This window comes from Aythya marila (genome assembly GCF_965140915.1).
Source record: "Aythya marila genome assembly, chromosome: W".
Lineage (NCBI taxonomy): Eukaryota > Metazoa > Chordata > Aves > Anseriformes > Anatidae > Aythya > Aythya marila.
Genome location: NC_139081.1, coordinates 6130354 through 6147295, shown reverse-complemented (window position 1 = coordinate 6147295; position 16942 = coordinate 6130354). Strand labels below are relative to the sequence as shown.

General features: G+C 44.2%; 1 protein-coding gene across 1 annotated transcript in view; it reads right to left on the bottom strand.

Moving 5' to 3' along the window:
- LOC309889471 (transportin-1-like) overlaps positions 1-16942 on the bottom strand; it is a gene marked incomplete at its 5' end in the record, with an annotated part of 95607 nt that overhangs the window by 20664 nt on the left and 58001 nt on the right. The window contains one exon of the mRNA XM_082782326.1: positions 5387-5536. Within this exon, the coding sequence (XP_082638452.1) occupies positions 5387-5536 (150 nt within the window). The remainder of the gene's footprint in view (positions 1-5386; positions 5537-16942) is intronic.

Here is a 16942-nt window from a genome sequence, read left to right as displayed (position 1 = left end):
CCCCCCCCCATTGGGACACCTTTGGGTGAGATTTGAACACTTGGTTATAAATCTTTCTAGAGTCTTTGATTGTTTTAATGCATTAATTTCTAGGCTGCGCACCTGTAACACCTGTAACACCTGCGTATTTCATGTGTGAGGAATGTTTTAACAATTCGTGTCCATAAAGAACAATTCTGTTTGAATCCTGTCTGCCTCTGGGCCCTGCACTGGCAATTTAATTCTTGAACCACAGATGCAGTGTGTCCCAGTCTCCCCCTCATTCTGGTCAATTTATCACGTCTTCAGAAAATACTCCTTAAATTTATGAACCTGTTTGCTTTTGTTATTCCGGACTTCTATTTCTAACAGTTACAGCCTTTTTTCCTGTCTTCTTCGAGATTAACTTAACACTGCTATAGATGTGACTGTCCCTGTGAATGGCTGGGGAAGAATGTTTTAATTACTCGTGAAGTGTCAATAAAAAAGCTATTTGTGTTTGATGTCTGAGAGTTTCAGAACAACTGATAACAACTAGTGACTGTTATGGGATACTATGCAGACCTTTGGTATCTGGCCAGGGGGCTGAGAGATTAAGAGGAAGGAAAAAGAAGCTGAAGGACGGCTGGGAGACAAGACCTGCAGAAAATGTTCTATAAACTTGGTATGATGCCAAGTGAGTACAAAGGGGAGAGGAAGACTACGAGCCTTCAGCATGAAAGACCCCTAGAGACCCCCAGAAGAGACCCCAGAGGAGACTGCGCATGCTCCAGTAGGAGGGACTGGACCCCGGAAGCTAATTATAATAATCTATTTTTTTTAGAAGTAGTAATGAATATGTATTAGTCTAGGAGCATAAAAATCAGCTGCTTGATGTAACTGGTGTGCGTCCTGGTGGAGTGGAGACTCCCGGTGCACCCAGCGCTGTTTGCTTACCTCTATTCCTTTATATTCTTTTAATAAATCCTATTTTTTATTTAATCCTAATTTGAATCCTGAGCCATTTATAACACATGCATGTCTTGCTTTTGCAGACAGTCACTATCGCCGGCAATCCAAAGAACCTGTGTACCTGTTGCTGTAATAAATCACACTTGATTGCATTGTTATAGCTCTCATTAAGCGCGACATAGTTCAGTGTTCTGAATCCAACCAGACCCCTAACGGTTAATGCGTTATTGGTGAATATCCGATTCAAAAGTTCTAAAATTGACGCTATTGACATGTTCTTTCTCCCCAGTGAGATGACTTCTGACAGCAGGATTAATCAGCTTGCCTCCATCTTAGTCAAAAGGTAATAGCTTTTGTCTGGTTAGTACCACATGCTAGAGACCACAAAGGAGAGTGAAGGCTGCGTTGCTTCTTCTCTGATGCTCTTTTGATGTTGCTATATTTGCTCATCCTCCTCTCAGAATTCCAGAGACCTTATTTGTGGTTGATCCTTTAAATTGATAGTTCTTGAACAGCAAAACCTGTACTCATCTCAAAGCAGCTTTAACTAGCACATGCCAACTCGTATGCTAATAGGCAGCCTAGGAAGTTAGTAATACATTTACACCTAGCTAGTATCAAGAGACCAGTGAGTACTGAACCAACCTCACTATTAAGACAGAAGCCTACAAGGATCCAACATTTAATTAGTTCACACAGGGAGGGTGCAAAGTATGTGCTTAAATAGCAACTCTCATGTAAGAATATAGTTACTCAGTTGGTATGCGTGCATCTTCAGAGTTCACACGTGCTTGAATAAACCCTGACAAGATCACTTCAAACTCCACAGTAATTGAACTACTAATCCACAGACATTTCTTAGGAGAAATCAAAGAACCGCTTGAAAATAAACAACCCCCCTCCCAAAACAAAAACAAAAACAAAAACAAAAACAGAAACAAACAAACAAACAAAAACATAACACACAACCACCAAATAACCCTAAAACAGCAATCCAAATGGAGCTAGAATACATGTATATCCTTTAGTGAGCTTCATCATACTCCACTTACAACTCCTATGAAGGGACAAGCAAGCATGACTTCTACAACCTGAAAGTACAAAAGTACTTGCCACTCAAAACTTGCATATACTATCATTAAGGAAATTGAGCATTAATACAATTCACAGTAAAGCAGTTACATAAGTGATGAGACAGCAGGAAAAAGCTGAGAGACAGGCATTTTTCTCTAGTTCAAAGTAAATAACACAGATGTCTGGAGAAGGAAGGCTATAGAAAAAAACACAAAGGATTCTACAGGAACAGTAACTGGTAGATTGTTTTATATGCTTGCTGAGCTGACAGGAGTCAGCTGATACAAGCTGAATTTCTTTCTGAACTGCCACCTGCTCCTGTCTTTCGTTTTGTACTCAAATATATAATTTATGTTTATTTTACTGTTTTCTATTTTCTGTAGTGGACAAGGATAATTACTACAATTAGGGGAAATCATATTCTCCAAGAGCAGACAGACAAGCAACTCTACTAGGAATGATGGGGGAAAGGGATACCACCAGGAATGCTGAAGGTAAACCAAGGGATGGCACAGTTAATGGGAACATTTACACTGGGAGCACTGAGGGTTTGGGAGCTCATTTGAAATGCCTGTACACCAATGCATAAGAAACAAACAGGAGGAATGGGAAACTTTGGTCCATTCCCAAAGCTACAATACCACTGGTATTAGTGAGACTTGGTGGAATGAGTCCCATGACTGGAATGCTGGGATAGAGGACTATAGGCTGTTCAGGAGAGAGGCAGGGCAGGTGAGATGGAGGTGTTACAGCGTATGTAAGGGAGAGGTTTGTACAGCCCTTTCACTTAAGGACGATGTGGTTAAGAGCCTCTGGGTAAAGATTACGGGGATGGACAATAAAGCAGATGTTGTTGTGGGTGTCTATTATTGATAACCAAGCCAGCATGATTGTACTGATTTTATAGGCAATTAGGAGAAATCTCTGGATCAGTAGCATTTGTCCTTATGGGAGATTTCAACTTTCCTGACATAAAGTGGGAATATCATACTGCTGCAACAAGCAAGTCTGGGAAATTCCTGAAGTATGCTGAAAATAACTTCCTGTCACAAGTACTTAGTGAACCAACCAGGAAAGGTGTCCTCTTAGACTTGTTTGTAAATAGAGAAGGCCTCATGGGAGATGTAACAGTAGGAGGCTGCCTTGGCCAAAGTGATCACAAAATGGTTGAGATTAAAATTTTTGGTGTAATGAGAAAAAAAGGTCAGGGTTACCCCAGATTTTAAGAGAACAAACTTCAAACTACTCTGGGAGTTTGTTAGCAGGGTCCCCTGGGAATGTGCTTTTGAGGGCTTAAGGATACACGAGAGATGGTTGCTTTTCAAGAACCACCTTTTAATAGCACAGGAGCAGGCAATTCCATTGTGTCGCAAGTCAAGTAAGCGGGGCAGAAGACCAGCTTGGCTGAACTGGGAAATTCTTCTTGGAACTCGAGCAGAAAAAAGTGTATAATCTCTCAAAGAAAGGTCAAGCCACACAGGGAGATTACAGATCTGCAGTTTGCATTTGCAGAAAGAAAACACGAAAGCCAAAGCTCAACTAGAGCTGACACTGACCAGCGATGCCTCAGGTAACAAAAAAGGCTTTTTAAAGTATGTTAATAGCAAGAGATCTAAGGAAAATACTGGACTGTTACTGGATTAAACTGTTCACTTGACAAATAGGGATGATGAAAAGGCAGAGGCATTTAATGCTTTTTTTTTGCCTGTCTTTAATATTAATGACAGGACTTGGGTTGCCTGGTCTTGCAAGTTGGAAGACCTTGACTGGGGGATGTGGTGGTTTTACCGTGCTAGGCAGATAAACAACACAACCGCTCTCTCACTCCCCCTCCTTAGATGAGGAGAGGAAGAAGTAAAGAACAACTCACGGGTTGAGATAAGGATAATTTAATTAAAGGGAAACATAATAATAATAATTATTATTATTATTAAGGAAAGATTATTAATTAAACAATTTAACTAAAGGGGAAAAAATGGAAAGGGGAAAAGGGAGGGGGGAAGGGAAAAAAAGAAAAAAAGAAACAACAAATAAAGGCTATGTGGAAGTGCAGAGGAAAGAAATTACTCTCTACTTCCCACAAATGAGTGATGCTTGACCACGTCCTTGAAGCAGGGCCTCAACGCACGTAGCCGGTGTTCGGGAGGAGGACCGACGTTTTCATAACGAGAGCCCACCCCTCCCCTCTTCTTCCTGTTTCCACCTTTTATTGCTGAGTGTGACACCACATGGTATGGAATATCCCTTTGGTTGGTTTAGGTCAGCTGCCCTGGTGATGTTTCTCTTCTCACTTTTTGCCCACCCCCTAGGAGGGTTAGAGAAAGGCCCGATGCTGTGCCAGCACTGCTCAGCAGTAGACACAACACTGGTGTGATAACACTGCTTTTCTAGCTACAAGTGCAGAACACAGCACTGTATAGGCTGCTGCAGGGAAAGTTAACTTCCCAGCCAGACCCAGTACATAGGGCAAACCACATTTTGGGATGCATTAAACACAGCATAGCCAGCCAGTCAAAAGAGGTGATTCTCCTGCTATATTTAGCGTTGTTGCAACCTCACCTTGAATACTGTGTGCAGTTCTGGTCTCCACAACACAAAAAGGCTGTTAAGGTCCTTGAAAGCATCCAAAGAGGGCAACAAATCTGGTTAAAGGGCTAGAAGGCATGTCCTATGAGGGGTGGCTGAGGACACTTGAGTTTGTCACGCTTGGAGAAAAGGATGTGGAGGGGTGACCTCATTGCTCTCTATAACTTTCTGAGGAGGGGAATTGGAGAGGGAGGGGTGGCCCTGAAGTAGTCTGTCAGTTGGACTTGATAATTAGAATAAAAATTTAGAATAAAAATTCTGCTATACAACCAAAGCAGGTGTTAGAAGTTGCCTGCAAATAAGTAAAAAATGCAAATATGCTTATATTGTGGAAGAGGCACACAATAAGACAGTAGTTAGAAAATCAAAAATCCATGTAACAACAACAAAAAAATCTAGCTGATGTTCTCTTCACCATACTTTATTTACTGTTTTCTGACAGAAGAGAATAGGAAGCAAAATCATAGAATCATTAAAGTTGGAAAAGACCTCCAAGGTTATCTCGTCCAACCACCCCCCTACCACCAATATCACCACTAAACCATGTCCCACCACGTCCAACCTTTCCTTAAACACCCCCAGGGACAGCGACTCCATGACCTCCCTGGGCATAAGTATGACTTTCATATATTCCCACTGAAGATGAATATCAGCAACAAAACATGGTGAAGTTGCAACAATTATTGGAAGCAAACAGTTTTCAGAGTTTAATAATTCTTCATCCCGACTAGTGCAGCTACAATCTATATCAATAACTTTTTCAGTATGCAGAATATAGCAATAAGAGCAAACTCACCTACAGTAGCTCTGATTAAGGGGGAGGAATCACCAATATTGTTCATACATTCACTTTTAATGAAGTCAGTTACCCCATTTGGAAAGCTGTGGAAATGTGTTTTTACATTATTCTTCAAGATGAGACCACTCAGGGAACGTGTTGGTTCATCTGCAACAGAAAATAAGTTACATTCAACCTTCATTTGGCCCATAGGAGAAGGCAGATTTCCAGAACAACGCTGCAAAAGCAAAGCTTATAATGATAAATATTAATCTTTATTTCCTTATCTCTCCTTCCAGCTACACACATCAATTTATGTAGTAAAGCTTTTAATGTTCAGAATTCATTTTATTTATTTATTTATTAAAAATGAGAATATCAGTATTGTCAATTCTACACATTTTAAGAGAAAGGTTTCTAAATATAAAAGCAATAAATAGATCTGAAGTCACAGGATATAGGAGACTCATGGAAGACACTGGTCAGCCAAGGACATTCAGACATTCTGACTATACAAGACAAGTTTGCTATAGCACTGTTACTATAAGAAATTGATGACAACCCAGCTTTTACCACAATAAGACCTAAAAATGAGGTAGGGGCTATGCAGAAAGTCCTTTCCCCCCAACTCTCACAGAAATACATTGTTCAATTTTTCTACAAAATATTATACTCCCTTCAGATGCCATCTGTTCTATTCATCTATTAAATTAATAATCAGAGGGAGATGAAAAAAGGCTTTATAAATGTTAACAGATAAGTGCTATATAGTGTGAACCATAAGAAAAAAGCTACTAGAATTGACCTAAACAGAGTAAGAATTTAAATTTAAGTAAAAAATTGAGTTCTCTTCAATGAGCTATTTTTCTCCTGCATATTCCTCTAAATTATTGGAACAAGAGGGGAAAAGGAAAAAGAACAGCCAAGATTTTTCAGTTATACTGCAGCAGCCTCATGTTTGGCTCTTCAACCAATTTAAGGGCCAACAACTTGTAAATGGGGTTGCATCAGGCTGGTGACCTGTCACTAGTGGGGTTCCCCAGGGCTCCAGGGACAAGTCCTCTTCAATGCTTTCATAAACAGCTTGGATGAAGGACTTGAAGGTTTTTTGAGCAAGTTCACAGATGATACCAAATTGGGTGGAGCTGTTGACTCCGTCAATGGTGGTGAAGCCTTGCAGAGAGATTTGGACAAATTAGAGATCTGGGCAATTGCCAACAATATGAAGTTTAACAAGAGCAAGTGCCAGATTCTGCACCTGGGAAGGCACAACCCTGGTTATACATACAGACTGGGGGACGAGATGCTGGAGAGCAGCCCTGCAGAAAGGGATCTGGGAGTTTTGGTTGATAGCAAGCTGAACATAAGCCAGCAGTGTGCCTTGGCAGCCAGGAGGGCCAACCCTATCCTGGGGTGCATCAAGAACGGCATTGCTAGCCCATCAAAGGAAGTGATTGTCCTGCTCTACTCTGCACTGGTGCAGACTCACCTTGAGGACTGTGTGCAGTTTTGGGCACCACAGTATAAGAAAGACATAAAGTTGTTAGAGAGTGTCCAAAGGAGGGCTACAAAGATGGTGAAAGGTCTAGAGGGGAAGATGTACGAGGAGTGGCTGAGGTCACTTGGTTTGTTCAGCCTGAAGAAGAGAATACTGAGGGGAGACCTCATCACAGTCTACAGCTTCCTCATGAGGGGGAGCAGAGGGGCAGGTGCTGATCTCTTCTCTCTGGTGACCAGTGATAGCACCCAAGGGAACGGTTTGAAGCTGTGACAGGGGCGGTTCAGGCTGGATATCGGGAAAAAGTTCTTCACCGAGAGGATGGTCAGCAATTACAACAGGCTCCTCAGGGAAGTGGTCATGGCACCAAGCATGCTGGAGTTTAAGAAGCATTTGGACAACACTCTCAGACACATGGTCTGATGTTTTTGTTTGTTTGTTTGTTTGTTTTGTTTTTTTTGGGGGGGCGTCCTTTGGGAACCCAGGAGTTGGATTCAATGATCCTTTTGGGTCCCTTCCCCCTGGTATATTCTATGATTCTATGATTCCATGACCTTTTCTGGGAGAATGGAGAAGGAGGGAAGAAAGGATTTGTTATTTAAAAAAAAAATAATAAAGACTGGATGTATGATGATAATTTTTTCTCAACCACAGGACTTAAGGGTTAAGAATTAAGAGTTGTGACAAATATTATTTTTACTCTGCAAGTCAAATCAAGTAATTCTGTAATTTTATTTAAAGTTTTGAAGATATCATCAGTAAAGGTGTGTTGGGTCTGTCTGAGCTGGAGTCACCTTTTCCCTGCAGCAGTCCGCACAGTGCTGTGCTCTGCACTCGTATCTGGAACAGCACTGATATCACTCCAGTGTTGTGTCTATTGCTGTGTAGTGCTGGCACAGCATCAGGGCTCCTTCCAAGCCCCCAAGAGCCAGCAGGCTGTGGGTGGGCAAGTGATGGGGAGGGGACATCGCAAGGGCAGCTGACCTAAACCAACCAAAGGGATATTACATAACACCTGATGTCACACTCAGCAATAAAAGGAAGGGCTCTCGTGGGGGAGGGGGCTGTTCCTCCTGAACAACCGCTACGTGTTTTGAGGCCCTGCTTCCCAGGACGTGGCTGAACATCGCTCGTTGATGGGAAGTAAAGAATATTTTTTTCCCTCTCTCTGTGCTTCCTCACGGACTTATTGTTTCTTTTGTTTCTTTTTTCTCCCCATTTCCTTTCCCTCTAATTAAACCTTTCTCATCTCAAACCTCGAGTTCTCTGTGTTGTATTTTCTCCCCCTTCCTCTTTGAGGAGAGGGGGAGTGAGAGAGCGGTTGTGGTGGAGCTCGGCTGCCCACCTGAGTAAAACCACCACAAAAGGTCAGTTGGAGAATGACCTAAAGACAGAAGTCCTCACTTAAATGCTTGATCAGTCTCAGGTTTGACTGAAATGCTCTCAGAATTAAAAATAAAATCTCTGTATCAACTATTATACCAATTTAATATGTCAAATGGATTGCTTTACATAAACTCTAATCCACTGATAGCACATCTTCAAGAAATCCAGTCCTGCATAAATGATTAAGATTTAAAGTTCTGCCTATGTACCTGGCCAGGAAGGAAGCCAAAGGGGACTTCCTTTCATTTCCATATGATTTAAAGCCCTTCAAACGACAGTGAATGCATCATCTTCAGCAACCAGCTAGACACAGAATTCATTGGTTTCTCATTCTTTATCAACCAGCAGTATCTTCCTGTGGTGGAGGTGAAGGAACTCACCAAAGTTCCAAACAGAATTCTGATTATAATATTGTACATTAGCAAGTATTAATATAAACTATAGCGAGACAATATTAAACAGTGCATTTAGGAAAAATGTTTATCCTTTAGAATGCCTGGCTACGACTACAAAAGAAACAAGGCAACAGATTCAATTAAACCAAGCAGAGATAGAGATACTACCATGGAATCATAGAATCGTTATGTTTTGAAAAGACCTCCAAGATCATCTGGCTTAATCATCCCCCTACCACCACTGTCACCCACTAAACCATGTCACTAAGCACCAAGTCCAACCTTTCCTTAAACACCCCCAGGGACGTTGAATCCACCACCTCCCTGGGCAACCCATTCTAATGCCTGACCACTCTTTCTGAGAAGAAAAGTCTCATAATTTCCAACCTAAACCTCCCCTGGCACAACTTAACGCCATTCCTTCATGTCCTATCGCTGGTTATCTGGGAGAAGACACCAACCCCCAGCTCCCCACACCTTCCTTTCAGAGAGCAATGAGGTCTCCCCTGAGCCTCCTCTTCTCCAGACTAAACAAACCCAGCTCCCTCAGTCACTCCTCATAAGACCTGTGTTCCAGACCCTTCACCAGTTTTGTAGACCTTCTCTGGACATGCTCCAGGGCCTCGATGGCTTTCTTGAAGTGAGGGGCCCAAAAGTGAACACAGTACTCAAGGGGCGGCCTCACCAGAGCTGAGTACAGGGGGATGATCACTTCCCTGGTCCTGCTGGCTACACTATTCCTGATACAAGCCAGGATGCCGTTGGCCTTCTTGGCCACCTGGGCACATTGTCGGTTCATGTTCAGCTGAGCATCAACCAGCACTCCCAGATCCTTTTCCTCTGCACGGCTTTCCAAACACTCTGTGCCAAGCCTGTAGCATTGCATGGGGTTGTTGTGACTGAAGAGCAGGACCCAGCACTTACCCATGTTGAATCTCATCCCATTGGCCTCTGCCCAGCAATCCAACCTGTCCAGGTCCTTCTACAGGGCCTTCCTACCCTCCAGCAGACCGACACTTCCCCCCAACTCGGTGTCATCTGCAAACTTCCTGAGGGTGCACTCAATTCCCTCATCCAAATAATCAATAAAGATATTAAAGAGGGTGGGCCCCAACACTGACCCTGGGGGAATACCACTCGTGACTGGTTGCCAGCTGGATTTCACTCCATTCACCACCACTCTCTGGGCCTGGCCATACAGCCAGTTTCTAACCCATCCATGGGCTGCCAGCTTCTCCAGGAGAATACTGTGGGAGACCATGTCAAAGGCTTTGCTGAAGTCTAGGTAGACTACATCAACAGCCTTTCCCTCATCCACCAGGTGGGTCACCTGGTCATAGAAGGAGATGAGGTTGGTCAGGCAGGACATGCCTTTCATGAACCCATACTGGCTGGGCCAGATCCCCAGGTTGTCCCCTGCTACCAAAACCTTGCCACATAAGCCCATTACAGTGATCTAGTCTGTGATGGCTCCTAGGAAGCAACATCATCACCTCTTTCTAGATTTTCAGAAAGTAGACTTGCTGTGAAACTTTACCATGGTGTCAGAAGTTTCTTACACTGCAGATATACTTGTTCAGCTTCATCTACATGAAGCCAAATATAATCTTATAAAAGGCCTGTTATCACTTCTTACACAGGTCATATGAGAATAAGAATGCCTTTCCTATATCACCAAACAGGAGTGGAAACCAGAGAACAAATACTTTTCAATAACACCGATAACAGCACCCACAGTGTTTTTGCCAGCTGCAGAGCTGAGCACCTTTTCTGAAGGCAATCTTAAGAGCCCATACAAAAGTGTGTCTTGATCCCACAATCAAAATATCTGATGCTACTAAAATTGACTTCAGTAACTGGCTACGCGTTATTCCTGCTTTTGCAAAGTCTTTTAAAATTATTTCCATTCCTTCTACTATGACATAATTTTAACTCCTCAGAATGTGGTGGTGCAGTCCTGCCCCCCCCCCCCCCCTCGCTGGACTACTCTGCGATCTCAAGATAAACTAATGTTATGTTCTTGTCATTATTACAAGTGCAGTGAGTTGGGGTGATGAGGCACTCCCTAACTGCACCTGGAATTCCTGCTAACTGGATACCAGAACTGTACAATCTGGAATATACCTGGAATTGTATGGCTGGTGGGCAACACAAGAATTAAACAACCTGAATTGGGGCCAGGATGGAAAAATACTGACTAAAGCCAATCATCTCGCAGTCCTATAAATACTGGTCCTAAGCAAAACACCCCTCAGACCTCTCCAGGACCACAGCAGGTTGTGACCTAGCATCTCCCCCTGAGGTGGGATGCCTTTCAGGGCAAGACTCCTCAAGGTTCAATCATAGAATCATAGAATACCCCTAGATGGAAGGGACCCACAAGGATCACCGAGTCCAACTCCTGGCACCACACAGGTCTACCCAAAAATTCAGACCATATGACTAAGTGCACAGTCCAAATGCTTCTTAAACACCAACAGGCTTGGTGCTGTGACTACGTCCCTGGGGAGCCTGTTCTAGTGTGCGAAAACCCTCTTGGTGAAGAACCTCTTCCTGATATCCAGTCTGAACCTCCCCTGTTGCAGCTTGACACTATTCCCTCGGATCTTTTCGCTGGTCATTAAAGGTGTGAAATGTGTTCATCTGATTCATGTCAATATGGAACAATGCTAGGGCCACATGATGAAATGTGACCTTCTGTCTTACATACCCTTGTATAACCACAAGTCTAAGAAAAACAGAGTGGTTAATGTATATAGTTCTTGTATCTTACAAAGGAATGGTCCAGCAATTCGTGTCAGTAGGGGATTTGAAGGGTTAACATTGAGGCCTGGGTCTAGGGGATAAGAGAACAAAGGGGTTTTCAACAAAACTGCTGACTATTGCAAGTCTCTGGCATCTGGCCCAGAGACTACCAGATAAGAAGAGAGCTCAAGTTTCTGATATCTGGCCAAGAGATTAAGGAGAAGGGGAAAGCTGAAGGACGACTAAAAGACAAAGCTTGCGTGGGACGCTACGCAAGTCTCTGACATCCGGCCAAGATGGACAAAGGAAAAGGACAAGAAAAAAAGCCTGGGAGGAAGACTAGGAGCCTTCAACACAAGAGACCCCCAGAGGGACCACCAGAGACTGATACGCATGCGCCAGTGGAAGGGTTCGGATTGCAGGAACTAATTGTAATAACCCTGCCTTTTCTACAAGTACTAATGAATATGTATCAGCCTAGGAGCATAAAAACCATCCGCCTGAGGTAACTGGTGTGCGTCTTGGTGGAGCAGAGACTCCCGGCGCACCCAGCGCTGTTTGCTTGCCTCTATTTGTTTAATAAATTGTAAACTTTAATTGCAATCCTATTTGGGACTCAGTCATTTATTACAAAGGGAAGAGATCGGCGTCTACCCCTCTGCTCCCGCTTGTGAGGAAGCTGTAAAACGTGATGAGGTCTCCCCTCAGCCTCCTCTTTTCCAGGCTGAACAGGCCAAGTGACCTCAGCCGCTCCTCATATGTCTTCCCCTCTAGGCCCTTCACCATCTTTGTAGCCCTCCTCTCAACACTCTCCAATAGTTTCACGTCCTTTTTGTACTGTGGTACCCAGAACTGCACACAGTACTCGAGGTGAGGCCACAGCAGCACAGAGTAGAGCAGGACAATCACTTCCTTCTACTGACTAGCGATGCTGTGCTTGATGCACCCCAGGATATGGTTGGCCCTCCTGGCTGCCAGGGCACACTGCTGGCTCATATTCAGCTTGCTATCATTCACAACCCCCATATCCCTCTCAGTGGGGCTGCTCTCCAGTGTCTCATCCCTCAGTCTCATCCCCCAGTCTGTACGCATAGCCAGGGTTGCCCCTTCCCAGGTGCAGGACACGGCACTTGCCTTTGTTAAACTTCATGCGGTTGGAGATTGCCCAGCTCTCAAGTCTGTCCAGATCTCTCGTTAAGGCCTTTCCACCCTCACCAGAGTTAACAACACCTCCAAGTTTAGTGTCATCAGAAAATTTGTTCAAAACACCTCCTAGTCCTACATCCAAATCATTTAATAAAACATTGAAGAAAACTGGCCCTAAAATGGAGCCCTGGGGGACCCCACTGGTGACTGGCCACCAGCCTGATGTAACCCCATTTACCATAACCCTTTGAACCCTACCCATCAGCCAATTATTCACCCATCATATGATGTTTTAATCTAGCTATATGCTGGACATTTTGTCCAGTAGGATCCTATGGGAAACTGTGTCAAAAGCTTTATTGAAATTCAAAAAAATCACATCAGCTGGTTTCCCTTGATTGACTAAATGGGTGATCTTATCATAAAAGGAAATTAATTTTGTTAGGCAGGACCTACCCCTCGTGAACCCATGTTGGCTGGGACCAATGACCGCATTGTCCCCCAGGTGCACTTCAATAACTCCCAGGATAATCTTCTCCATAATTTTACAAGGCACTGACATGAGACTGACAGGCCTGTAGATGCCAGGGTCTTCTTTCTTGCCCTTCTTGAAAATTGGCACAACATTTGCCAGCTTCCAGCCTACTGGGACCTCTCCAGATTCCCAAGACCATTGAAAAATAATTGAGAGGTCACCCGATGACATTAGCCAGCTCTTTGAGCACCCTGGGATGGATCCCATCCGGACCCATGGACTTGTATGGATCCAGGTGGAGCAGCAAATCTCGCACACGTTCAGGGTCGTTTGGGAGTTTGTCATTCCCACCATCATGGTCCTCCAATTCAGGGCACCTAGAGTCCCGAAGCCCATTATCGGTGTTGAAGACAGAGGCAAAGAAGACATTAAATGTCTCTGCTTTACCTATGTCCTTGTTTGTGAGATGACCATCCCCATCAAGAAACAGACCTATGTTTTCTCTGGTCCTCCTTTTTCTGTTCACATATTTTAAAATGCCCTTTTTATTGTCTCCCACAGACCTGGCCAACTTCAACTCTAGTTGGGCTTTGGACGCATGAATTTTCTCTCTACAAAGGCCAACAGTAGTTGTGGTTGTAGCCAACAGTTATAGTGTCCATCTATTTTAGGTCAGCGAGTTTCTAAATCTTATTTTAATCCTGTCACAATTCTCTCCCAGTTATACTCTTCCTTTCTTCCTTTTAGTCTTCCACATCTACTACCGTTGGCAATAAAGAATTGCAGCATCCAAGTTATAGAATCTTTCAACAGAACTCTCAAAGAGGAGTCAGAAAAAAAACACTACTACTAAACAACCCCCCCCAAAAAAAATATTAAAAAAAATCATGGAATCACACAGAATCACAGACTCGTTCAGGTTGGAAGGGACCTCCGGAGATAATCTGGTCCAACCACCATGCTCAAGCAAGGACACCTACACAAAGTTGTCTGGGTCCATGTCTGTTGGGAATTGGCATACAGGACATGTGCCCGTGGAACAATTGTTCAATTTGAGCTTGCTTTAAGCAACCAGGGGTAGGCCTTAGAAATCTCAGGGCCTGCTGTAGCTGAGCAAACCAAGCTGCCAGAGTAACTGTGAGAAGCTCCCACGGCAATGACTCCCACATCGCCCAATTAAGGAACTCAGAAAATATTGTTACCAGCAGCTGGCCTCAAGGACTAGGTCTACGTGACCGCTGATCACAAAGGGGGTTGTTTTCCTGACTGCTAGTTGTTTGTCTGAGTGCTCTTGACCAATAATCTTGTGTGAAACACTGTCCACCCCTGTAAAGTTCACTATAAAAGTTAGGCTATTCGGGCAATAAAAGGGAGCAGCATGATCTGACTCAACTGGTGTCTGTCGTGCTTTCGGCCATGCTTCGCAACACATGTCCAGGCAGGTTTTGAAGATTTCCAAGAAGGGAGACTACAGCCTCTCTGTTCTACCTGTGCCAATGAACCTACAACAGAATCATAGAATCATAGAATACCCCTAGATGGAAGGGACCCACAAGGATCACCGAGTCCAACTCCTGGCACCACACAGGTCTACCCAAAACTCACAATTCAGACCATATGAATTAGAGAATGGTCCAAACGCTTCTTAAACACCGACAGGCTTGGTGCTGTGACTACGTCCCTGGGGAGCCTGTTCTAGTGTGTGAAACCCCTCTTGGTGAAGAACCTCTTCCTGATATCCAGTCTGAACCTCCCCTGTTGCAGCTTGACACTATCACTGGTCATTAAAGGGAAGAGATTGGCGCCTTCCCCTCTGCTCCTCCTTGTGAGGAAGCTGTAAAACATGATGAGGTCTCCCCTCAGCCTCCTCTTTTCCAGGCTGAACAGGCCAAGTGACCTCAGCCGCTCCTCATATGCTTTCCTCTCTAGGCCCTTCACCATCTTTGTAGCCCTCCTCTCAACACTCTCCAATAGTTTCACATCCTTTTTGTACTGTGGTACCCAGAACTGCACACAGTACTCGAGGTGAGGCCACAGCAGTGCAGAGTAGAGCAAGACAATTATTTCCCTTGACAAAATAGCAATGCTGTGCTTGATGCAACCCATGATACGGTTGGCCCTCCTGGCTGCCAGGGCACACTGCTGGCTCATATTCAGCTTGCTATCAATCACAACCCCCAGATCCCTCTCTGTGGGGCTATGTCCTGGTTTCAGTTAGAAAATAGTTAATTTTCTTCCTAGTAGCTGGTAGAATGCTATGTTTTGGCTTAGGATGAGAAGAGTGCTGATAACACCCCGATGTTTTAATTGCTGCAGAGCAGTGCTTACACCAAGCCAAGGACATCTCAGCTTCTTGCTCTGTCCTGCCAACGGGCAGGCTGGGGGCGCAGTAAGAGCTGGGAGGGGACAGACCCAGGACAGGTGACCCAAACTAGCCAAAGGGGTATTCCATACCATCTGACGTCATGCTAAACAATATATAGGGGTGGCTAGTCGGGGGAGGGGGCCGGACTGCTCGGGGTTAGGCTGGGCATCGGTCAGCGGGTGGTGAGCAATTGCATTGTGCATCACTTGTTTGTACATATTATTAGTAGTAGTACTATTATCATCATTGTATTATTATTATTATTATTATTATTATTATTATTATTATTATTATTATTATTATTATTATTTTCCTGTCTTATTAAACTGTCTTTATCTCAACTCACGGGCTTCACTTTCCATTTCTCTCCCCCGTCCCAGAGAGGGAGGGGGGAGGGTGAGCGAACGGCTGCGTGGTGTTTAGCTGCCGGCCAGGTTAAACCACGACACATACCTTGACCCTAGAGGCATAGCTACCCAAGTTGAAAGGAAATACAGCCACCAAAAGGTGTTCTACCAAAAAAATTACTGCTCCAGTTTCTGTTGGGCAGTCCCCCAGAGGGAGTAGAAAGGCTGATGTTACTTCTGACCCTAATGAAGGGACTGCTGAAGGGCCCTGCTTCTGGCTAGGCAGAGGAAAGGGACAACCAGATTTACTGGACTGTGTGGATCCGATGGCCTGGCACATTGGACCCACAAGAGTACTCTGGGAGTATTGCCATGGGGGTCGACAAGCCCCATGGTTGGTGATAACATCGGACTCATAAGGATGAAGCCATGAGGAATGTAAACAAGTTAGAAGGAACAAAGAAGTGGCGATTCATGAGAGCCTTGCTGTCTCAAACTGCTTGTTCTCCAACTCTTATGATATGGAAGTTGCTAAATGTTTGCTGTTGCTGGGCAAAGTTGTTAACCAATGAATAGCTAGTGGGAAAGTACCGCTTGTAGAGCCAATGGTATAAGAAGGGAGCCTGTCCTCAATAAAGGTTGTTGAAGTTATTGCTTTTTAAAGAAACCCTGGCGTCATTATGCCACAGAGTACAAGGCTCTAGTGGAGACTGGTGCAGTGTACCCTGATGCCATCAGGCTACCAAGGGGTTGAACCAACTGTATCTCTAGAGTGACAGGGGGATCCCAACTGTTAACTGCATTGGAGGCTGAAGTGAGCCTTACTGTGAATAAGTGCCAAAAGCACCCCATTGTGATTGGCCTGGAGGCTCCATACATGCTTGGCATAGACTTCCTCAGGAGAGGGTACTTCTAGGAACCAAAAAGGTAATGGTGGGCTTTTGGCATAGCTACCTTAAGTATGGAGAAGATTAAACACCTGCATACGTTGCCTGGTCTCTCAGAGGATCCTTCTGTTGTGGGGTTGCTGAAGGTTCAAGAACAGCAGATGCCAATAGCTACCATAACAGTGCACTGTGGAATAACTGCCTGAGGTGACTTGGAAATTAAACTGATATCCACATTTTAAAGAAAAGGTACAGCACTGAAGAAGCTTCCAGGGTGGAGTGTAGCTGCACTACATAAAAGTTCATTAGGCTTCCAACCATATATGTTGG